The 24,855-nt window shown below is 38.8% G+C and overlaps 1 protein-coding gene and 1 long non-coding RNA gene across 2 annotated transcripts in view; one reads left to right on the top strand and one right to left on the bottom strand.

Moving 5' to 3' along the window:
- Positions 1 to 424: 424 nt before the first annotated feature.
- Positions 425 to 23,969, top strand: LOC135114972 (LMBR1 domain-containing protein 2 homolog). Its single transcript, XM_064031307.1, has 11 exons — positions 425 to 1,564; positions 1,796 to 2,106; positions 2,636 to 2,800; positions 3,706 to 3,916; positions 4,067 to 4,243; positions 8,037 to 8,214; positions 8,421 to 8,602; positions 10,992 to 11,231; positions 12,017 to 12,218; positions 15,064 to 15,160; positions 18,509 to 23,969. The coding sequence occupies exons 1-11, from the start codon at positions 1,391 to 1,393 to the stop codon at positions 18,750 to 18,752; spliced, it is 2,181 nt and encodes a 726-aa protein (XP_063887377.1). The 5' UTR covers positions 425 to 1,390; the 3' UTR covers positions 18,753 to 23,969.
- Positions 10,073 to 24,855, bottom strand: part of LOC135114973 (uncharacterized) — a 30,481-nt gene continuing 15,698 nt past the window's right edge. Inside the window, exons 3-4 of the long non-coding RNA XR_010275733.1 lie at positions 24,181 to 24,243; positions 10,073 to 10,238 (exon numbers count right to left, since the gene is read on the bottom strand). This is a non-coding gene — a long non-coding RNA (uncharacterized LOC135114973). The remainder of the gene's footprint in view (positions 10,239 to 24,180; positions 24,244 to 24,855) is intronic.

Here is a 24,855-nt window from a genome sequence, read left to right as displayed (position 1 = left end):
AGTAGGAAGTTTCCATAGAAGGCAATGCTCAGAAAGTTTACATGCAATATAAGATTTTAAATGAAATTCAAAATTACAAGTTTTCATTAATTCAAATGAGAGAATGTAGTGTAATGCATTTCCATCATTTCATCAGGTGTGGTGGTAATTCCAAGACTGGTGTAGTGCAAAAGAATCACTAAAGATGCGTAAGGGATCTGCTCCACCATTGAAGGAGGTGCTCCCACGCAAGGGTATACTCTACCAGGAAGACTTTGCTTACCTGGCTCTTTGCCGTCCCAAATTAATGCCCCTCAAGTCAGTGACCTTGGAGAAGCTGGAGGCCATGCAGAAGAGTGCCCAGGAGAAGTTGAAGCAACAGCAGGAGCAGCAGGAAGAGCAGCAAGGCATGGGGTCTAGCATGGGTGGCAAAACACACCTTTTATAAATCTCAGTATGAATTTCATTGTGATAGAAAAGCATCACTAGCTATCTGAAGTACACATTTGCACATAAACTGTTACTATTACTAGACCACCTGTGGTTATTTACTGGAACTGTTCTGAGGATTTTAGTTGAATGACTGCTTACTGCATTTTGTGCTTCAAGAAGAAAATTCTTTTGGCTGATTTATTTGTGTTTATGTGCAAAAGATTTACTTTAAGTGGTGGCACAATACAATACTGGTAATGATCAAGATTCTCAGAATATTAGTTATGATTCTACTGAATGTATGCATGAAGTTTGTGTGAATCATTACAAGCCAAGATAAGCATGAATTCCCAACTCTGAAAGAATAATTGACTTCATAAAGTACTTTTTATGATTTCAATAAGTTTGAAAACTGGACATAGTGCTTTTTTTTTCTTTAGAAAGTTTTAAAAAAGTGAAGTTGTAGAAACTATACATATATATCATTGAAAAGAGACTACATCATCTGTTATGGTCCAAACCAAGATTATATGAGAATAAATATACTACCTACTGTACTACAGAAAACAAATTTTATAGAATTTTAGGAAGTGAAGTCACCTTCACGGAGTGGAAGAAATAAGATTGATAAAGAAAATACACCTTAATGTGTGAATATGCCATATACTCATCTTGAAAGCAACAGCAAGTAAACAGAACCCATTCCTTGAGTGTCATATGAACCCAAAACTTCATGAAGTTGAAACTAAAAAATTACTCAAGATATTCAGGAAGTCGTTTCTTCATGAAGATGCTGGAAGAAGACTTGAGGGAAAGAAAAGAAAGAACCTGAACAAAATATTTTGACAAATCTTAAGAAAAGAAAAAGGGAGGCTTGTTTATAAAATAGTTTCTCTATACTAAGAAAAGGAAAATAGATACATCCTTATAAATAAAACTTAAAGTACGAAAGTTTTTGTCCATTTTTAAGTATATCAAGATGAGTGTGGGACCCTTAGTGGTGGAGGTGCTGCTGACCTTCATAGTGGCAGCGGTGGTGCTGTGCCGTTATGGCAACTGGTACCGCCATCACCTGGTGGTCACTGTCTCAGTCCTGGTGGCCTGGTACTTCTCAATGCTGATTGTCTTCATCCTGCCACTGGATGTTTCCAATGTAAGTCACTGTTGGTGTTGTATCATCACAGTCAAATATAGAAAGTATAGCAAGGGATAGAAAAATTAAGAGTTTATAAGGTGACACATTTTTAAAAGTTTAATTTATATATTAATTTATCTATTTCATTAGTTCAATATTTTTTTTCTTTTGCAATTTCCCTTTTATTCTCATAACTAATCAGTTTTTTTTTTTTTTTTTTTTTTTTTTTTTTTTTTTTTGTTATTTCAGACTATCTATGAGAACTGCTTGCAGGACCTAAAGGAGCAAACAATAGTCCATCCCTCCAATGCAGCATTGCCTGATGGTGATGGTGGAGATGGGGATAACAACACCCTGATGGCTGCTGATCTAACCATTGAGGGAGTGGATGGGACCAACATTACCACCATCAACATCACTACCACCACCACCACCACTACCACCACCACCACCTTGCCTCCTCCAGAAGTAGGATGCCTCAAGCCATGGAGCTTTGTGCCTGCTGGAGTGTTCCCAGTCTTCTGGAGGGTGGTGTACTGGACATCACAGTTCTTAACATGGTAAGACTCTGCAATTTGTGTTTTTGGATGGTTTTGTTGTTCATGCTCTCACCCAACTACATGTTGTAAAATGTAGTCCTTTCATATAAGTTGATAATTTCATAATCTCTGGAACACTATATTGCAAATTTACATAGGAAAGTACACTAAAATGTGCAAGAGGAAGAGAAGATTGGAGTATGCAGGTTTGTAATAATGAACTGATGTACATATGTAATTCTGTTAATCCTATCATAATGAATATACATTAAATATCCTTATTGATGCAGATATTTCCATTGCCAACTGCCTTTGCAGAATGTATGTGTTGCAAGGATTTTGCTCAAAAAGTCATGTGTCTATTGGCAGTTGTTTTCCATGTAATAAATTTGTTTGACAATGCATGCAGTTACAGAGGAAAGATTATCAGTATAACACAGTTTAGATGCAGTAGGGTTTCTCTGCTGACTTAAAAATTCACCACTAATACTATAGAAATAAGGAGATCAGAATAACAGTCTATGTAGTCACTTTGTAACTTTTTTGGCAGGGTGATATTGCCTCTGATGCAGTCATACACAAAAGCTGGAGATTTCACATTCGGCTCCAAGCTCCGCTCTGCACTGATAGACAACATTATTTACTATGGCTCTTATCTGCTTATTGTGGGCATCCTCTTGTTGTACATTGCCTTTACTGACATGGGCCTTGATGGGTGAGTATTTCATGCAGAAGGGAAATGCAAGAAGTAATAGGCTCTTAAGACATAAGTGGTCAACTTTTTTTACCTGCTTTGATCTACTTTTACTAGTTATCACAGTTATTATTTTTTGTGTGAGCCATTTCACTCATTTGTTCTCATAATACTCTTATCCTATCAGCTGATAGACCATACATGTGAAGATAAAGAGGAAAGGATACACAAATATTGCTCACCATGATCATAATCATACTATACTGAAAATGATGAAGCTCATTCATGATAAAGGTCAGAATTAGAAACTAGGTTTGACTTGTACTGTCCACTTTTCAAGGTAAACAATTTAGTGGTAATGTCAGATGCATAAAGTAACCCAGTGCAGAAATTGAAGGATACTTTTTGAAGGATACAATTTCTCAAGTAGCTACTTTATTTAGTAATTTTTATGTTTCGCTTGAGATGGAGAAAAATTTTACATTTTATGTTTCAATTTGTTCCAGACAATCTCATTAACATGAACATCATCTGGGGAAAAAAAAAATCTTCCAATAATTTTAATCTAAAATTTAAGTGTTTATTTATGCCATCTAATATTTGATAAATCAAGTGTAACTTAATAAAGCTACAGTAATGTGATTGATTGCTAGACCATTCCTGTTCTAAGACAGCCAAAGAAAAATTGTGTTGAAAAGTTCAGTCTTGACACTTAATAAATGAGTGAGAAAAAATTATTGACATTTAATAATGTAAGGAGCATTGTACACAAAGTGGCTGAGATTGATTGCAATTCATGCTGATGTGCATGATTTTAGATGTCTTAGTGAAATTTATTATATAAATTAAAGTACCAGATTGTCTCACAATTATCACTTTCTTTAACCTCACAAACAAACAACAATATAACTTTCTTTATATGCCAGAGCCAAGCTACGTGCCATTGCTGCCTCTGCCTCCAACACTTGGGGGCTGTTTTGGCTAGTGTTATTGTTGGGCTATGGGTTGGTTGAGGTACCCCGCTCCATCTGGCACTCAGCCTCCACTCTTCACACCCTTCACCATGCTTACTTCCGTGCTGCCAAACTTTCCCAGGAGCGTGCTGAATCCAATGAACGAGTCAGCGATCTCCTTCAGGTTAGAATCCATGATGTTTTGGTGAGGATCTGTGAAGCTTCCCATATTGTTAGGGTGACTGGACTATCTCATCATTACAAGTAGACTCAAAGTGGTTATGATGATGGTAGTGGTTAAGTAACACAATGATTATGTGCACATTACCTACAGAGCATGAGGGCCCTGGGTGGCAGCATTGGGCCTGGCCATCCCCTGCGGCCACACATGGATGTGATAGAGAGCAAGGTGCCCACAGAGCTATTGGACAGAGTTCGCCGCCAACCACCCCCAGACTCACCACATGCTGATGTGCCATCAGAGAAAGCTCTTGTCAGACTCCATAAACAGGTGAGACAACACCAGTTGGCCTTCCAGGAGCTTTTAACCCATAAATTGCAGGATTCCTAATCTGACCTATCTCCGTCAAGCGGTAGATTGAGTTTTTTGCAACTCTTACAGAATTCAATGAAATGTATATGTGTGTCTTTGTCTCATTCCCCTGCATTTGCCCATATAATTTTTATCCCTGTCAACCATCTGGTTGCGATGTATGAGTGGGCGAAAGGGATGGAGATACGCACATGCGGGAAAACCCCACTGTGGTGAACTCCCTATTGTGACTCATTATGTATTGTTTCTGTGCATACTTTGATATTGTTGATGCTCTTGACACTGTGACAGTGTACATAATGGGGAAAAAATTAGTGTAATTTGGCCATAAACAGACAATGCACGTGGCACTAAAAATGCTGTCGCACGTCATAGGAATATGACGGGAGTGAAAACCACATAAATTAGAATTCATGGGCTATTGCAACTTGACTCATTATGATGGATGTCTGATGAGTACAGACATTCTCTTTGACTATTGAGTATTTTCAAGGTATTTTCAATCAATTTTGACCAGAAGTAGACAAGATATATGATAGGAGGAGGCAGTAGGCAACTGTCGAAACGATAATTACTCCCAGTGAGGTCTAAAGCACTGGATCACAGGGTGCTGTGAACCTATCATTAAACCCAGCCATGACTTCACTGAACGTTTACCTTTGTGTCTCACAACACAAGGGGGCAGTCACAGCTTGCCCTCTAAAGACAACTCTCTTCCATCACACAAAACTACAGGCACCTAATTACACACATACCCTTCACTCTAAATTCAAAATTTTTATGATGACTCCTACACCAGCTCGGAGTCCCCATCTGGGGAGGGGACCACAAATGTCCCCAGGTCAGACTGCTCTTCTGATATCAATCCTAAGTGTCTTGACACCCTCCTCAACTTTTTCTTCATTAATTTCTGCAACATTCACGGTCTGAGATCTAATTTTCAATCTGTAGAATACCACCTCTCCTCTTCTAAACCTCATCTTTTCCTCACTGAAACACAGGTGCCTGAGACAACTGACAATAGCCCCTTTTCTGTTCCCTCCTACTTTCTCTATCCTCATTTTCAATCCAAAGCTGGATGTTGCATTTATGTGCGCAACAACCTAACCTGCTCTAGTGCCCACTCTCTTGGATCTTGAGTTTTCCACCATCTGGCTATGACTACAGAGTCACTCAAACTAAATTTATCGGTGCTGTATACCTCTCACCTACCTCCTCTGACTATAAGAAATTCTTTGAATACTCAACTCCCAAAGTGGAACACATTCTGACTTTCTTCCCTTTTGCAGAGATTTCCATTCTTGGAGACTTCAGTGTTCACCATCAGCTTTGGCTTCCCTCTCCCTTCACTGACCATCCTGGTGAACTAGCCTTCAACTTTGCTATCCTCCATGACCTAGAGCAATCGGTGCAACACTCTACTCGTATTCATGACGGGAGACATGCCCAACATTCTTGACCTTTTCCTAACCTCTTATACTGTCACTCTTTTCTGTTGGGCTCCTCCGATCACAATCTCATATCTGTAACTTGCCCTATTGCTCCAGTTCCCCTATGCGGAGGTACCTCTGGCATTTTGCCTCTGCTAGTTGGGGAGACCTGAAGAGGTATTTTGCTGATTTTCCTTGGAATGAGTACTGGTTCCATGTCAGAGACCCATCTCTTTGTGCTGTCTCTGTGATATGCCCAAGGCAACAGCAAAAGTTTCACCAAAATCTCTAAAAGAGGATGACCAAGACTCAGTAAAGAATGCCAGATCACCGGTAGAGTGGCCTTGATAGAACCCATACTGGCGATCAGATAGAAGGTTGTGAAGTAAGGATAGATTCAAAAAGTTTAGATAGACAGGAAATAAAGCAATAGGATAATAGTTTGAGGGATTAGAACGATCACCCTTTTTAGGAACAGGCTGAATGTAGGCAAACTTCCAGCAAGAAGGAAAAGTAGATGTTGACAGAGTTGAAAGAGTTCGACTAAGCAAGGTGCAAGCATGGAGGCACAGTTTCAGAGAACAATAGGAGGGACCCCATCAGGTCCTTAAGCTTTCCAAGGATTAAGGCCAGCAAGGGCATGGAAAACATCACTTGCAAAGAATTTTAATAGGTAGCATGAAGTAGTCAAAGAGCGGAGGAGAGGAAGCAAAAAGCCCTGAATCGTCCAAAGTAGAGTTTTTAGCAAAGGTTTGAGCGAAGAATTCAGCTTTAGAGATAAATGTGATAGCAGTGGTGCCATCTGGTTGAAATAAAGGAGGGAAAGAAGAAGAAGCATAATTATTGGAGATATTTTTGGCTAGATGCCAGAAGTCACGAGGGGAGTTAGATCTTGAAAGATTTTGACACTTTCTATTAATGAAGGAATTTTTTTGCTAGTTGGAGAACTGGCTTGGCATGGTTCAGGGCAGAAATATAAAGCACATGAAATTCTGGTGATGGAAAGGCCTTTTGTGGGCCACCTCTCTATCATGTATAGCTCGAGAACAGGCTGTGTTAAACTAAATTTTGGAAGGTTTAGGTCAAGAAAAAAAGTGAGGAATGTATGCCTCCATGCCAGACACTATCACCTCTGTTATGCACTTGACACTTAGAGATGGGTCTCTGACACGGAAGCAATAGGCATTCCAAGGAAAATCAGCATAATATCTCCTCAGATTCCCCCAACTAGCAGAGGCAAAACGCCAGAGGCACCTCTGCTTAAGGGGATCCTGAGGAGGGATTGGGGCGATAGGACAAGATACAGATATGAGATTGTGATCAGAGGAACCCGATGGAGAAGAGAGGGTGACAGCATAAGCAGAAGGATTAGAGGTTAGGAAAAGCTCATGAATGTTGGGCGTATCTCCAAGACAGTCAGGAGTACGAGTAGGGTGTTGCACCAATTACTGTAGATCATGGAGGATAGCAAGGTTGAAGGCTAGTTCACCAGGATGGTCAGTAAAGGGAGATGAAAGCCAAAGCTGGTGGTGAATATTGAAGTCTCCAGGAATGGAGATCTCAGCAAAAGGGAAGAGAGTCAGAATGTGCTCCACTTTGGAAGTTGACCTTAGTGTCACTGCGGTTTTTAAATGCAATTAAAAATCCAGGATCAATTGAGGACTGCTGCAGTCTTGAAGACAACCTCACATGAGGACTGCTGCAGTTTATGGGTTAAATGCATCATTTATAACTCCAAGCTCTTTAAATACTGAAACAATCTTGATGTGTTACATAGACTGAGGAAGTTACTTTCAGATCCATTTTCATATTTCATGAGAATAACTTGTCACATTTTCAGTACCTTTATAATTATTCTGAAATCAACAAGCTATTTATAAAAAAAAATAATTGAATTAATAAAAAATCACTTGTGGTCATTACAGAAAGTGTATATTGTTAAAACACCTGAGTAAATAGATTTTATGATGTCTTCTGTCTATCTGTATCTGATGCTTGTTCTGAGAAACACTTGAAAGGTGATGGTCATGGTAAAATTCCATAAAAGGTGATAGCTATGGTTGTCTATATAGGACAGCCATTGGTTGAACATTATGCCACCTAGTTATCTGTATCTAACTAGTTAAGAGAGTGTCACTGTCAGTGCTTGTAAGCCTCTGGTCATGAATTTGATGTATGACATATACAAGTGATAGTTTTAAATAATTTATACTCTCCACTATTTAAGTGATCATGGATGTTACAGATATCAGGTTAAGTAAATAGTGTAGCAGACCACAACGTTTTATTTGTCCACCATGACTTTTGCCTTCCACCTCCAGCTGCTCAAGGCCCTGCAAAACCAACGTCGTGTTGAGACCCAATGGGGACTACTGGTGGAGAAAGTAGTGGATCTGGAGGACACCTATCGTAACTCTCTTTCCCATGACTCTACCTTCAAGCACTCCACTCCACCGAACCGCCACCACATCATCTCCTATGTCTACACACCTACAATAGGTAAACACTAAATAGGTCATCTTTCCAAACAACACTCACCTTGTTTTTTTTTTTCCTGAATTGTTTGATGGTATGTGGTAAATTTTGCCCTTTTTTTCTAACAGCTTTGTCATATTACAACTTAAAAGGAATGTCTTTATTTAGTATAGTACTATATACGTTTTTCTGCAAACATTCATGCATCAGTATGTAATGTACCTATACAGAGTGGGTGTGGCGGTGCAAGGTGCGAGGGTGTTTGCTGCGGGCACTGGCAGTGTTCTTTGCCCTGGTATCTGTGGTGGTGGTGTGGTCTGAGCTTACCTTCTTCAGCACCAATCCCACAATCTCCCTCTTTGCTGTGTTTGTCAACCTAGCCAAGGCCAACTATGATTACTTCACTATTGAGGTGAGGGATTCTTTATTCATTTATTCACCATCACTAGTTGCTCAGTTCATCTTTGTCTTCTCTTTCCTTGTGTACACAACCTTATATTGCATATTTACGAAATTCAAAAATATTTGTAAAACTAATATTCTTGTTAAGATGTCAAAAGATTTGAGCCTGCTGAAATTACAGTGCATGTATCGTGCAGTCGTGTTCTTGGGCATCCATGTCTTTTTTTCTTTTCTCAATCAAGAATAAAAAGAGCAGACTCACATAAGTAAGCTTTTAAGTTTTTGTATGGTCAAAAATTATAGAAAACACTTTCAACAGGCAACTCTTAATTGAAAAGTATTTCTTGATCTAATGCATAAGGTGTCCATTACTGGTATATTTAGCACAATGCTTTATGTAGTACTAGGCAGAGTATGAAGAAACTAGAGAGAGAGAGAGAGAGAGAGAGAGAGAGAGAGAGACATGGGTGGGACAGAGCAGTGGGGCATTCCAGGATGAGTAGCCCAGTGCACTCTCAGTTTCATGTAAGAATCTCAGTGCTTAGTCACTCTCTTCCCCCAATTAATTTTTTCATATTTCCCATTATCCTTTCGTATTGAGTCCCACCCAATATTTAGTTGAAGAGTTCCCCTTGTTTATAAAGTAGTATGTAGCTAGCCCCTATAATATGCTCACTATGATTTTTAGAAAATAATAGTTTCAGTAGATTGCCGCTCGGGGTGGGTGTGTGACGGGTGCGCACAACAAGTCACTCCCCCTCCCCCCTTCTTCTTTGTCATGTGACTTCCCCCCTGCTCTGAGAAGCGTGTGGGTAGAGTGCATGCCTCATTCATGGTCTGGTTGCTGGGAGATGAGGAGATGCAAGTTGAGGCAAGGTGAGGCTTGGAGATCTTGTTGTGTGATTAACATTTAGAGGACAGTTAGATTTCTATGATGTTATTTGTCTCGTGTAGCAGTAAGCCCCTGCTGATGTTAGGTGAGAGATAAATGTCTTTCAGAACCTGCCTGTGATTGTAATGCCTAGTAAGTAAAGAGATACCTCCAGACAGCTCCTTGACAGTATGTCGAGTATTTGGCATGTTGGTGAGCAGTCAGTGAACCCTTCCCATTCTGTTTGTAGGCAGCTTATTCATGTATTTGTTGTTTTGTCACATGTTACTGTGTTCCTGTGCTCTTGTCAAGAGGCTGGATATAGAGGATTATATACAAACTGCTGTGCAATGAAGTTTACTCCTTCCTCAGGCCTTGCCGTTATGTGGGTGGTACAGGCCTGTCTTCCAGGAGGCTGTAAACAGTTACTTTTGCACTTTATTATTGATCTACAGGGGAATATAATACTTTGTTGGGCAGTGGGCAGTCCATGATTGAGGGCGGCTTGTCCAACAAGATACACCTCGACCTCTTAAGTGCGTGTCCTTTGTTATAATTTTCCCCTCCTAGAACATGGCTGGCGATTCTTTCCCACCTGTTGGAGTGATTTGGCAGTAGTAATATTCCCTTGCCTGTAGGTGGGTGAAACAGGCCAGCAACTTCATTTGTGTAATTCACTACAGGAGGCCAGAAGGACCCTGTGAAGGTGAATCTAGCTCTGCACTACACTGTGTAGACATGACAGTGTAGGGAGGCTGATCCCAGGTAGTGGCAACTGTAAAGGGGAGCAAAACCATCTGTTAACAGGCTGCAAGAGACCAGAAGAACCTGGTGACCCATAACTGAGCCCTGCACTAAGTTACATAGGTGGTAATTTAGGAAGGCTTGCTAAGATAAAGGCAGCTGTGAGGGGGTGGGAGTTGCAGTTGTAACACCATCCCCTGGAAGAGATGTTTTATTTACTTTGTCTTTTGTTTATTACTTTTTGCTTACAAAGAGGTGAGCTCATCATGTCATAGCATACAAGAAAGGAGTGAGCTTATGATGTTACCAAAAATTCTATTTTCTATTAGTATTGAGCACTCTATTCTGAGCACCACAATTCACCATTCATATCCATGTCAACTTTTTTCCTTTCCCTGATCCTCCTCAGCCTCACCATACCTATTGGCACATGTCCCTTTTCCCCGGAGAGAGAGAGAGAGAGAGAGAATGTGGTCATTCCTAGAAAACAGATCAGTGATTTCTCTCTACTCCCATCAACTTTTTTCACAGCATTAGTTTTCACAGCATGACAAGCCTGACAAAACTATAGATAGTGACTTATTAGAAAAGTGAATCTATCTTATGCTATATGAAAAGAAAAAATAGGGTAAAGGCCTGTAAGAGACCTTTCAGTATACACATTATTGTGTAGCTTGTGAAACCACTGAAACCCAGATTATACCCTTAAAAAATGGTAATGATAAAGATGTTATGTTGAAAATTTATTTATCCATACTTGTGAACCATTTATACCCTTCCTCAGGTAATCTCTTCCTTGTCCATGGCATACATTGCCCTGTGTGCCTACTCCACCCTCTTCAAGATCCGTGTACTCAACTTGTACTACCTGGCACCACACCACCAAACAGATGAGTACTCTCTCATCTTCTCTGGTATGATGCTGTGTCGCCTCACCCCACCCATGTGCCTCAACTTTCTCTCCCTCATCCACATGGACTCCCACGTGATCAAAGTCCGCACAGAAGAGACCCACTACACCCAGGTATCCTTCACTTTTTTTGTGTTTTCTCACACCAAGCATTAAATGATTCCTTTTTGCTTCTTTCTTTTACTACATATTTTAAAACGCATTTTTCATCCCTTCTGTATATTTTTTGTAAGAGCACATCAAATTAAATCATGAACTGGAGCAAATGAAAAAGAAGTAATGGAAGCAGCTACAGACTTAAAAGAATGGAAAGGCAGCTTGTGTAGATGGAATCATAACTGAGATGTTACAGTACAGAAGAGAAATTAAGATTGAGTGGATACACAAAATTTGTGGCTTGATATGATGGTCTAAAGCTTTCTTTTTTTTAAGAATGCAAAGGCATATGTGAGGATAAAAGGAAAAATTAGTTAGAAAAAAGATGGTGTGAGGTAGGGATGTGTGATGACCCAAAAGTAGTCATGTAGAATAGGGCTTGAGTGCCCAAAGGAATATGAAATTATGCTGAAAGAAAAAAAAGAAGGTAATTTAAGTATCTTTGATTTATTATATGCAAATGTTGAAGTATGGAAAGCAAGATGAAAAAAGAGAATTTCATAGATGAAAGAAAGGACAGCAAGCATGAAGGTAAAAAGAGACTGCATTATCAGAGTTGTACCAGGTAAGAAGGGTGTGGAATGAAAGTAAAGTTGAAGAAGTGGCTATGGTGTGTGAAGATATATCATTAAAAATAATGAAAGGTTGCATAACAGACTTATCTTTGAGGTGAAAGATGTAGCAACAGCACTGGATTACCATAATTTTATTATCACGTCAGTTTCATTACTAAATCTCATCAGATTATGGGCCACATGGACGTTATTCGTATCATCAGTGATGGGTTCAACATTTACTTCCCAATGATGATTGTGGCACTGTGTCTGGCCACCTACTACAGCCTGGGATCACGCCTTCTCTCAGCTCTTGGGTTCCAACAGTTCATGTGTGATGACGACCTCACCACTGACTTGATTGAGGAGGGCAAGACACTCATCAACCGAGGTACTGGTCCTGTTAATATCATTCATTGCATTTATACATTTCACAACTGTTCACTTTGCATTACCACATATTACATACAAAGGCATCAGAAATACAGAGTTGTAATTTGATCACATTAAGGAGATGAATAGTACAGTGGCCACAAAAAAAGTATACATCACTGAATTTTGGTTAGTAAAACTATAGAATACAAAATAAGGCTGTTTTATTTACAATTTTATCTTACAATTAGTATTTGGACATATTCCCCTTGGACTTCAGAACACTCTGGATCCTCCTGGGCATGGAAGCAGCAAGGGTGGAGAAGTAGGAGGCATTGAAGTAGATCCATATCTTTTTTCAGCTCCTCCATCAGGTTCTTGATGCTGCTGGGGAGTGAATTCTCCAGCTTGGTCTTCATTACATGCCTGGCGTTTTTGATGGGGTTGAGGTCTGGGGAGTTGCCTGGCCAGTCGAGAACACGAATATTGTTTTTCACTGTGAACTCCTTGATAGCCTTGGACTTGTGTGCTGGTGCCAAGTCTTGCATAAAATATTCCGCTTCATGAAGGCTCCAAAATGTCAGCATGTGCTCCTCCAAGACCTCAGTATAATTAGTTGCCTTCATTGTCACATTCTTAGGAAGAAAGTAGAGTCCAGCAGAGCCCTTATGACCAGTGAATGTCCCCCACACCATAACACTGTCTGGGTGTTTGACCATTTTAACAGTGTAGCAAGGATCATAATGTTACTGGGCCTCCTCGCGACCTTGGAGCCAGCCTTGACCAGCCGGAATGTGCTTTCATCGCTGAACATTATTTTCTGCCAGTCTGCCAATGTCCAGCCCTTGTATTTCTGGCAGAAATCCAGACATCGCTTCTTCATAGCCTCCATCACAAGCAGCTTCTCGGCAGTGCAGCGCCAAAACATTCTGCAGGAGGTTGGGGTGTTTCTCTTTCAGGCTGACGGCTGTAATCGAAGGGTCTTTCTTCACCTCTCTTGCCAGGACCTTGTCTGTGCACAGAGACATCTTCCTCAGTGGCCCATAGCCTGGTTTTCTGACTGGTACCACGCCGGGAGGGAGGTTCTCTGCTGCGATTTTTAGCTTTTACATAGTCCTCCTTGTCACCTTTAATTCTGCAGCTACGTGTATGACAGACCAGCCTTCGCCTAGGAGGGTGAGGGCCCGGGTTTTATCTTGAAGAGACAGTTGTGCATAACCCATGATAATGAATGTGGGGGCATCTGGTAGCGCGTCGAAGTTAGCACACAAGTAGAAAATGGGGGTGCTCATTAGCAGTATTACAAAAGCCCTTTCTGTAGAAGCACTAGAGGCGCACTGAGGTCTGGTGTGGTAGGGAACAATGGATGGAGGCGGGCTTTAGCTGACCAACATCATCACTAGCTCTGTCCACACTCTGCTGGTGGCGGGAACGCAAATAAACACTACACGGATATTCACGTGTGTACTTTTTTAATTGCAATGAAAATGTATACTTTTTTTTTTGCAGCGATTGTAAGTGAGTTCTAATAAGAGAGGAAGACCATTTGTAAAATGGAACGATAGAGTAAAGGTGAACATAGATGTTTGAACAAACAAGGAGGGAGCCCTTGAATTAGAAGCATTATAGTTAGTCTCTCATTAGGTAGGCTTCTATCTGTCTGTCTATCTATCTATCTATCTATCTATATATATATATATATATATATATATATATATATATATATATATATATATATATATATATATATATATATATATATATATATATATATATATTCTAGGCTGAGAGACTCTATTATAGGAAATAAAATTGCATTATTATTCTACCTCTTCCACAGAATGTGTGACCAAGCTTTACTGTAGAAAGTTAAAAAACAATTAAGCAATGTGATTATAGGGATAATAAATATTACCCTTGTTTTTATACAGATGAACTATCATGCCACCGAGCTACTTTGTTGGGTGATAGTTGTATAAGTGATTGTTTATAATTTAACATAAAGAATACAAACCATTCTGGGTACAATTAATATATTCACACAATTTCATATTAAAGTGGCTACTGCCTTGGTTTTGCTTACATTTCTACTCTTCCTTCCCTTAATACTGCTGGATATGTTCACAAGCTTTTCCTCCATCTTTTCCTTAATCAGTTTCTCAAGTTCTGGAGTTTGTCTGTGACATGAGGTGCAGCTGTTTGTTTACTTAGTAAGTCTGAACTATGGCTGGTGGCACATAAGCAACTTTGTGGTTGCCACACCATGGCAACCACTGGTCACATTTAAGACATTGTTCTGCATGACTGTGGCTTGACAAGAGACACTGCAGAATCATCTGAATGTCACTACACACCTCAGTTTTTTTATTGTCTCAAATTGCTGTTTGGTCCTCTATTTCAATTACCAGTGTTTGGTAATGATTGATGATGGTCACAAGCCACCACCAGGTGACCACAAAGTGGTTCATGTGTAAAAGTCAAAGCTACAAATCAACACCACGCATGGCAGGGATTTGTGTCTTCCTGCCACAGGTCACTGCCAGTCACTCATGTGCAGGGATTCACCACAGAGCAATGGAAACCAATGGGAGGCCACATCCCCAATATTGTGTGTCTCTACAGTCACTTGTGTGCCATTGGCTTAAGACAAGATTTAATATTTATCTTTCATATTGATGGCAAAGCACAGTGGTCATATCAGTAAGTGCCAGCAGCTCTGTATCCCCTTGAGTAATCAGTGGTCCTCAAAGTTGCAATGATTGTACAAAAACTCCATCCAGCTAGGAAGCTGTCTCATAAGTGCTCTCATTGTTACTGCCAGTTAAATGTGAAATGTGTACCTTTTTTTTTTTTTTTTTTCTCAGAATCCCGTCGACGCCAGAGGATGGAAGACAATGCTGCTAGACGCAAGGACTTTGCAGAAAGGTTTGGAGGCGGAGAGTCATCAGCCAGCATGTACAGGTGCTTAACTATAATAGATTAATGTACTCTTGGTCTCAATTTTGAAAATAGCATGTAGCATTACACACACACCCTTCACTCAAAACTCAAAATTATCATGGTGACTCCTACACCAGCCTCGAAGTCCTCATCTGGGGAGAGGACCACAAATGTTCCTAGGTCGGACTGCTCTTCTGGTATCAACCCTAAGTGTCTTGACACCTCCACAACTTTTCTTCATTAACTTCTGCAACATTTGTGGTCTTAGATCTAATTTTCAATCTGTAGAACACCACCTCTCCTCTACTAAACCTCATCCTCACTGAAACACAGATGTCTGAGGCAACTGACAGTAGCCTCTTTTCTGTTCCCTCCTACTTTCTCTATCCTCATTTTCAGTCCAAAGCTGAATGTTGCTTTTATGTGCACAATGACTTAACAGTATGCCAGGAATCACCTCAATATCAGATCAATGTTGGGGTAGAAAATAATTATTCTATATAACAGGATATATTAATAATAATGTTAACTTACAAATAACTTGAGGTATTACACATTACAGGAAATTAGGGAATAAATTTTTACCCTAGACCAACACAGGATAATTCCCACACTCACTTACAATAGATTCCCCCTTTTTCTCAGGCTTTTATATTGCCTCCTTTATTGCTCAAGGGTTATACATGTCAATATATGACATTCCCGTCACTTCACAAAGCATTAAAGACAGGGTGGAATCAAAAGCTTTTCATGTCATCAACTCCTCTCCTCTAACTGACTGTCTTCAGCCTCTTTCTCATCACCACAATGTTGCATCTTTAGCTATCTTCTACTGCTATTTTCATGCTAACTGCTCTTCTGATATTGCTAACTGCATGCTTCCCCTCTTCCCATAGCCTCGCTGCACAAGACTTTCTTCTTTTTTCTCACCCCTATTCTGTCCACCTCTCTAATACAAGAGTTAGCCAATATTCTCAATCATTCATCCCTTTCTCTGGTAAACTCTGGAACTCCCTGCCAGCTTCTGTATTTCCACCTTCCTATGACTTGAATTCCTTCAAGAGGGAGGTTTCAAGATACTTATCCTTCAGTTTTTGACTACTGCTTTGGATCCTATTCAGGGACTGGCATCTCAGTGGGCTTTTTTTTTTATTAGATTTTTGTTGTCTTGGCCAGTGCCCCCCCTACATAAAAAAAAAAAAAAGCATTGGGGTTATGTTAATCAGAAATCAGCATAGTAGTGATACGTTTTTTTTTATCATTAAAGAAGTAACGAAGGTCATTTCAATAATTTTACTGATTGAGATATCCTTGGTGTTGCTATATTTGGCTGTATAATTAGAGTGAAGTTCAGAAAAGTAGACATGCACATGCACACATTCATACAAGAATCCTTATTTGTTCATTTTTTAGCAGGATAGGTACTGTACCACTAGTACATAAACATCATAAACATTATTAGCAACCCTTATTTCTTGTACCAAGAAGTATTAACTATTTCCTGGCAGAGAATCTACAGTAGGGTACACAACAGTGAACATGATTCATTCCAGTGTAGCATTCATTATAGCGACTGAAGAACCCATGGGTAAAAATTAATTGGTTCCAGGGAACCAAAAAGTAGGATAAAAAAAAAAAAAAGCCAAATCTTTAAAAAAAATACATAAATTGAGAATATTTCCACTACTACACTTGAGATAACACAACAAATATGTACAGTACCCTCCCAAGTTTCACACCCAGTTTTAAATTCTTACCATCCTGAGTTTCACGCTACTTTGATTATATAGTATCGGTCACATTTACCTACTGTTGGCGTCTCTCTCTCTCTCTCTCTCTCTCTCTCTCTCTCTCTCTCTCTCTCTCTCTCTCTCTCTCTCTCTCTCTCTCTCTCTCTCTCTCTCTCTCTCTCTCTGTGAACAAGAACAATCCTAAGGATTGCTAAATAAAATGTGACTGAGAATGAAAGTGGAATTATGTATATGAGTGAGAAAGAGTGAGAAAGGATAAAGTAAAAATGACAAAATGAGAGAGAGAGAGAGAGAGAGAGAGAGAGAGAGAGAGAGAGAGAGAGAGAGAGAGAGAGAGAGAGAGAGAGAGAGAGAGAGAGAGAGCAGTATCACTCCCTTGTCCCTTATCTCTGACAGGTAAGGGGGGATGGGAAGTGACAGGGAGAGAGGTTTGAGACAGAACAAAAGAAGGGAGGGGAAAGGAAATAAAGGGAGGAAGGGACAGGTGGCAGATAGGTGAGTAGCAGCTCGCACAGCTGGTGAGTTTAATTTGTTATTCCGATTGTTTATTAAAATTTCAGTGCATGCATGAATGGCAAGTTCATCATAGGTACCAGTTTTGATTCCTTATTCTGACTGAATTTTATTAAAATTCCAGTGCTTACACAAGTGGCAAGTTTGTTATGCCAGTTTTGGTTCATTATTCTGATTAAATATTTATCAAAATTTCAGTGTGTTTATTGCAGTTGTACATTATAATGACCATGCATTGTCGCGTACCTTACTGTATATAAATACTTTTGAATGTGGAACTTTCTTGGCACATCTACACAGGGAGTTCCCAATGATAGAGCAGTTAGGTTCCATTTGAAGTGCTTGTATAGCAAATTTTCATATAACAAAACACATAACTAATGGGAAAAAGGGTTTAGGTTCCATGACCCTTGTCAAAGTAAGTTTTCCAGCTAATATGTACGATATTCAATGTAAAATATGTCTATATTACAGAACTGTTGATATAGCAACTTGAAAGAGAAAACAGCAAAGAACATGATTTTATATTAATTAAACATATAAAATATGCATATCACTCACCAGTGCATAGTTAATGTTTCAGAGAAGGTAACTTACTCACTACTCTTGTGCCTCTTAACGATTTCTACCTTCTTTATGAGTGTTATTGGCACTCTAGCTTGTTTACCTTTCTGCTAAGACTTGCAACTTGAAGATCACTAAACTCAGATACCGTGAAACTCAAGAAGGGTACTCTACACATAGACAACATTTTGGTTGGTAGCACATATATCTGTCTTGCCAATGTAAAAGGGTTAAGGCTTCAGATTTACAAAAATTAAATATTTATTGAAACAAAATGCTTTATTCAGTGTCATAGGCAATATACAACTCATACAGTGAATAACATATAAAAAGTAAATTGCTTTACCTCTACTTTTCCATTCACTCACCAGTCAGACAGTCACACATTACTTTCTCTGCCAGAAAGGGAGGATGTGAGCATCTCTGTGAACAGGAAAGCAGCCAGCACTCCTTAAAAATTATATGATTATTGGTAATAGTACTTATAGCTCAAGTCAGAATTACTGAGATTTGAATTTCTTTAGCTTGGAAATTCCCACAGGTCAGCACGACAGAGAGCAGAGGAATTGGTGCGACCACTAAGGAGGGAAGATTCCTCAGAATCTGCCCAACTAGAGCTCCTGGGCGGGTCACAAAGTATAGCTGACTATGCCTCTCACACCACCACCACCTCTTCCATGGATGACCCAGAGGTGGGGCAGGGTGGGGTCAGGTTGAGTGGCCTTGGCCAGTATTCCAGAGCCCGCACGCACAAGCCTGACAAGGGGCTGTTTGATGATGTATAAGTATGATGCCATAAAATTCACTTCAGTATAGTCCATTCTGTCACCCCACAAATGAACAATTGGTGTTTATAATATGAGGTCCAAATTTTTCTTAGAATTTGTGCTTTTTCTTCTGGAAAATAAGTTAAAATCATGATAAATCAAACAAATAAAGTGCACAATATGAACATTAAGTTGAGTATTTATGGTGTGATTATGCAGAAATGAGATGCCATATTCATTTATAGTCATATATAAAGGTGCAACTATATTTAATAATCTTATTCTTGATTGATAATATACCCAGTTGCAAGACACAAGGCATAGAATATGTATTCCTTGCATGTCATCAAAGAGGACTAAAGACCCTCTCCTCCATATGTTTTTCTTTCAAGGTGTAAAGAGGAAGAGGAGATTCAGTTCTTGACCCTAGAAAATTAGATCTGTGAATGTACATGTTTGTTCTATAATTAAGACTGAAAGGATGACGAAAAGTACTTGTATTCAGTAGATTTAGTGAAAGCATATGATTGAAGTTGGTTTTGGGTGTAAATAAATTTAGAGAACAAATGTAACAAAGTTGATGAGAAAGAGATAAACTATTTTGAAATTGTAAGGGCAAAGTGATAGACTGAATATCTGAAAAGTTATGTAGAGAGTGCAGCATGTGTTACAGTGAGGAATAATGTAAGATTAATGATATGTGATATCAGTGGAGTCAAAATCAGTTGTTATTTGCAGATGATACAGCAATAATGAAGAGATTTTGGTAACTGGCAAAGGAATTTGTAAGTGTATGTAAAGAAAGAAAAATGAGAGTAAGGTAGTGAAACATGGTATGAGGATGAATGTTGTTGTAAATGGTAAATTGCTTGAAAAGGCAGAATGTGTAAGGAATTATGATCAAGTGTTGCTGTAGATTGGAGGTGTTTAGATGCAGATTGCTCAATGAATGCATAATTGTAAGACTTGAAACATGAGAGGACAAATGAGGAGATTGAATATAATGGAAATCTGCATTAGGATTGTGTGGAGTGACATGTCTCAGTTGAATAGGAAATGAGGAAGTGCAAAGAACTCTTATAAGAAAGTTAGCTGAATAAATTGAATGTGGTATTGTGAAGGAAAAAAAGACTGATGGGTAAAAAAGGTAACCAGATCTGATGTAAGACATTTAGGCATGGGAAAAAACATGAATAATGTGAAGAGAGTACTAGATGCAAGAGTGATGCTGGTGGAGCAAGAAAGACTGGTTCCATATACTAGGGATGAATGGAGAGCAATTATGAATGCATAAATGATGTAGCTTGCTGGGCTAGATGGGAAGTTCCCCCACCACCAGCTAATCATCAGCACAGATGCAAGGAAAGGGATAGGTACAGCAAGGGAAAACCAGCTCATCTGTCAGACCTTGCAGTTGATTTTCCTAAATGTGCTGTGTGACTGACCCCTCATGCATTGTGTGGTGCAGATCAGTTGTCTCTCCTATATAGGTTTAGAGAAAGATGCAAGAGAATCCAGGTATGTGTATGTATTTGTGTAGATACCTTGTCAAACCACCCCCACTTAAATAAAGTATGTCAGCTTGTTATATAAATACACCAATAGGTTCTTTATCACATCATGTGTTCATGTTTGTGATGCTAGTCTGTTAATAATGAAACCGGTATAATTTATTAAACACAACTACTTTGGTGTTGGTTTAGGTTAGAACATAAGGCTGAAGAGAATAGTGTAACAACCATAATACTGTGCCTTCTTGATGCCTCAATCCATGATATTGGCTGGTATCAACAAAGTCATTCTAAACAGGAAGATTCCATGGGCCATAGCATTAAGGGAACATGATGTGGATGATACTGTACAAGTTGGAATGTTCTTAAAACAAATTTTAGATAAAGTCACAAGAGATTAGTGTGTGGCAAGAATGGTATTAATTTACTCTTCATACACATTTTATAATTAATAGATGATACATTTAATTAATGCAAAGTTTCCTCAGATCATTACACTTCCAAAATCTGAAAGTTATATAATCTTCAAGCTTAGAATTACTTACACTGAAATCAGAATTATCCTCTTCCATCTAGTACATTCAGGACTTATGGTCATGTTTTCTACACACTTGGTATTAAATGTGGTAACAGCCCAGGAAGGATTGGTGTGAAATTTTTGTACAAGATCAAGAAGGTGCAGTGAACAGCTGATTACGATCAGAGAGACATTTAGTAATAATCTGTAGTAATGATGTTTTGTGTGCAATATTTTCATGTTATATTAATTAATTTTGATGATAGAAAGCCCTCCTGCTGATAAACTCCTGAAAACACCACTTCTGTCATGGTACATAATATGCGACTGGAGGAACAATATTCTAGCTATTGTACAGGCTAGACGTACCTAGGTACTTAAGCAAGTGCTAGAGTAGCTTATCCAAATGCTTGGCTGTAATCCTCCTGTTAATGTTTAAATTTTAGCAGGATCAGTATGGAGTGAGAGCTAGTCTTCTCTCCTAATATCACTTCTAATGTGGATAATTGTTGGCATCACAGAACATCATCAGTGGTAAAGTTGTGATGTGTAGTCTGTATTACAATGCCTAATGTGGTGGTGGTAGCAGTGGTAGAAGTAATAATAATAATGATAATTAATGATAATAATAACAATAATAGTTGTAATAGAAAAGTCCAGATCCAAACAAGTGTCATCTTGACACCTATGGCAGAATATTATGTCTTAATCATGTATCATCACAAACAGCTTAGATATATGTCAATTTTAGGTGAAGGCTAAGTAAGGAGTGTCACCAAGTTTATCCACCATCACTGATACATGTAAGCTAGTTTATAAGGGTCTGGTATGATCTTTGTGTATGTGAAAATGGGATTTTATTTATTAATTTATTTTTAGGTATTAGCTTGTTTACCCTTGAGGGTGTGGCATACACTATGTCTAGTCTCTTGACACACACACACACACACACACACACACACACACACACACACACACACACACACACACACACACACACACACACACAATGATAACATTTTCACTTGGCATTTGGTAGATTGAAGTTTATACCCTGCTGAGATTGTGTAGGTTTTTGCCACAGAGTGAACTGGGTCTCCTTGAGTTGTGTGTTATCACTTCATCACTTTGGACATTTAGTAAAAAAAAAAAGACATTATTTATCTTAATTACATTTACTCCTGTTCTCTTCTACTTTTTCTCTTTTTTGCGTAGTGCATGTACATTCCATTCATGCCTTTATAAGACATCTTATGCTTACTGACATGTTCAACCAAAGTTCTCATTCCCTCCACAAGCTAACAGTTATGTGCTTAGACTCCTCAAAGCAGATTCCACCTTTTCAACAGCGTAGTAGTTATCATTATGATTATTATGTATGTATCTGTGTGTATGCGTGCTGGTATGTCAGCATCTTGTCTGGGCTGCTTTCTACATGGAAATCTAAGCCTCACATATAGGATAAAATATGATAAACTATTTTCCAATTGAACACATACAACATGAAATCTCTCTTGAACTCACTAGTATTATAAGGTAACAAAAATACAAATTATGAGTACATCAAATTACTTTATGTAAAATACCACTGTCCACACTATGCACAGCACCATCTTAAGCCTTAGCATTAGATATAACAAGAGCAATGATAATGATCATTTATTATCATTATTATTATTATTATTATTACTATTATTATTATTATTATTATTATTATTATTATTATGCTTATGTGTTCAACTCTGGTAAGCAGCATGTGGTGAGAGTCCATAAACAGAGAGAGAGAGAGAGAATTTTTTTGTTTTATTATTATTATTATTTTTATTTTTATTTTTTTGTCTCCACCCTTCTTTATTTTATCAGGCATCACTGAGTGTGATAGCAGCTTCCCCACTTCTCCATAAACTGTGTGTGTGTGTGTGTGTGTGTGTGTGTGTGTGTGTGTGTGTGTGTGTGTGTGTGTGTGTGTGTGTGTGTGTGTGTGTGTGTGTGTGTGTGTGTGTGTGTGTTATTTATTAAGCTGTGCAACTATGGTGAAATGCATTTCATCAACACACTGTGGGTCTGTGGGTTAGCCTAAGTACACAATGAGACACAGGGCAGAGCAGCATAGGTGTGGTGCACACATTGAGAAGTAGTCTATCATCCTATGCAGCACTGTGGTCATGTCTCACAAAAAATAATGTAGAAACTGTGGATCATCATTGCACATGTACAGGAAACTGCATTCCAACAACTGAGTGATACAGACCAACAAATCTCCATCTGCACTGTGCTGTCCTGCACACTTCCACTTCAAACACTGAGATGCAGTTTTCAATCCTGCTATCCTACATTGTCTGTCATGTTGACAGACAATGTACACAATGTGTACTCTCCTTTATGGTGAGACCTTTCATGTGAGGTTGTGGGTAGTAGCAGTGGCTTGTAAACATACTGTGGGGTCTTAAAGAAAGAAAGCACTGGTGTGTGTGTGTGTGTGTGTGTGTGTGTGTGTGTGTGTGTGTGTGTGTGTGTGTGTGTGTGTGTGTACTGGATAATATAAGAAGGTATTTATTATCTACAGTATACTCGTATATCCATCTACATTTTCTCATCTCATGCCTGTTTCTAAGAACTCCCCATAGAAATTATGCCAGCAGATAAGACTATTAATTTATACCTTTGCATTCCCACTTTGCATACTCTAATCCTCACAATCTCCTTTCACTATCTTCCCTCATGTACTTCAGCACTCTACTTTTCTATTTTTTTTTTTTTTTTTTTTTTTTTTTTTTTTTTTTTTTGCACAGCATCAATAATAACCCACCTGACCTATATCTCATTGGTCATTGTACTGCTTCTATCATTACCATTCTTATTATCATTACTATGCTGTGCAACTGATCCTCAGGCAGTGTGGTGTGGTAAGGATTGGTCCCGTCTCCCCTAGAGGCTAAGTTGTAAAGGAATGCTTGTTGAATGTATGTAGACAACTTCCAGCTACTTCCTTTTGAGGGAGATATCAGTCTGTCATGTAAATCATAATCATACCAGGCTGTCATCCCCACAAAGAAGGATAGTTGAGGCAAAGCACCCCTCCCTCCATCATCTGAATATTGAGTGACATTGGATGCATTATACTATTAATGATGTGAAATGCATGTCATATCATAAAACAAAATCTTCTGCTGAAACTTATCCATTAATAAATCACTGTGGAGTTTGTTATGCTTTTCAATGGCCATTAACATCCTTATCATCATTCTGACTTTTTAAAACATATACAACTGCTTGTATTTAGACCAATTTTGATTGTGTCATTATTCATAAGGCAGATAGTATAAAGTTGTGTAAAAGTGCTTGGCTTTGGTATGGCGTGATGTATTTAAAACATGTACCTACTCTCTCTCATACACATTACTGTACTGCCACTCACCTCAATCTCACAGTAGCCATCATCCCCTGCTTTTCTCTCCCTAGTTCCCACTCTGACTTATGCCTGTCAACAAAGAGAAAGTGTTACGTGTACTGACAACGGTATTCTTGATTATTTCTCAACATAAATCAAATATGGTACTTTTGACCATGTGTTATATCAAAGAACTGATGCAAATATATTTGAAGACTGAGGTATTATTGATACTCAAACATATTTACCGTAAATATATTTATGACTGATACAAGACCGTATGAACTTATAACTGGTCGGTCATCAGCTGACGAACAGCTGTACATAGATGTTTCAAACAAGAGAGAGCAGTCCTCAGTGAAGAGAGAGAGAGAGAGAGAGAGAGAGAGAGAGAGAGAGAGAGAGAGAGAGAGAGAGAGAGAGAGAGAGAGAGAGAGAGAGACTAGAGTGGAATGTACACAGGTAGGTGAAACTCAAAATTTCTCCCATGGTTATTGACTTGAGGATGGCATAAGCATACACTAAACATGACAAGACAGGAGAGAGAGAAAAAAAATATGAAAAAAATAAAATGAAAAAAATTGTGCTATAAGTAAATGTAAACACCATTGCTGTTCTCAACCACATACAGCACACAGTCTTCAGTATCTTTTCCACCTGTCCTCCAAAGATGATGAAGTAAAAGCATGGATCAAATGGAAC

This window comes from Scylla paramamosain, chromosome 28, assembly GCF_035594125.1.
Source record: "Scylla paramamosain isolate STU-SP2022 chromosome 28, ASM3559412v1, whole genome shotgun sequence".
NCBI classification, from domain to species: Eukaryota; Metazoa; Arthropoda; class Malacostraca; order Decapoda; family Portunidae; genus Scylla; species Scylla paramamosain.
Note: the sequence above shows the minus strand (reverse complement) of the source record. Positions and strands in the feature narration are given on the sequence as shown.

Coding starts and splice junctions, on each gene's coding strand:
- LOC135114972 (XM_064031307.1), top strand. CDS start 1,391: ATGAGTGTGGGACCCTTAGTGGTGGAGGTGCTGCTGACCTTCATAGTG. Junction 3,917..4,066: donor GAGTCAGCGATCTCCTTCAG/GTTAGAATCCAT, acceptor CATTACCTACAG/AGCATGAGGGCCCTGGGTGG. Junction 4,244..8,036: donor TTGTCAGACTCCATAAACAG/GTGAGACAACAC, acceptor TTCCACCTCCAG/CTGCTCAAGGCCCTGCAAAA.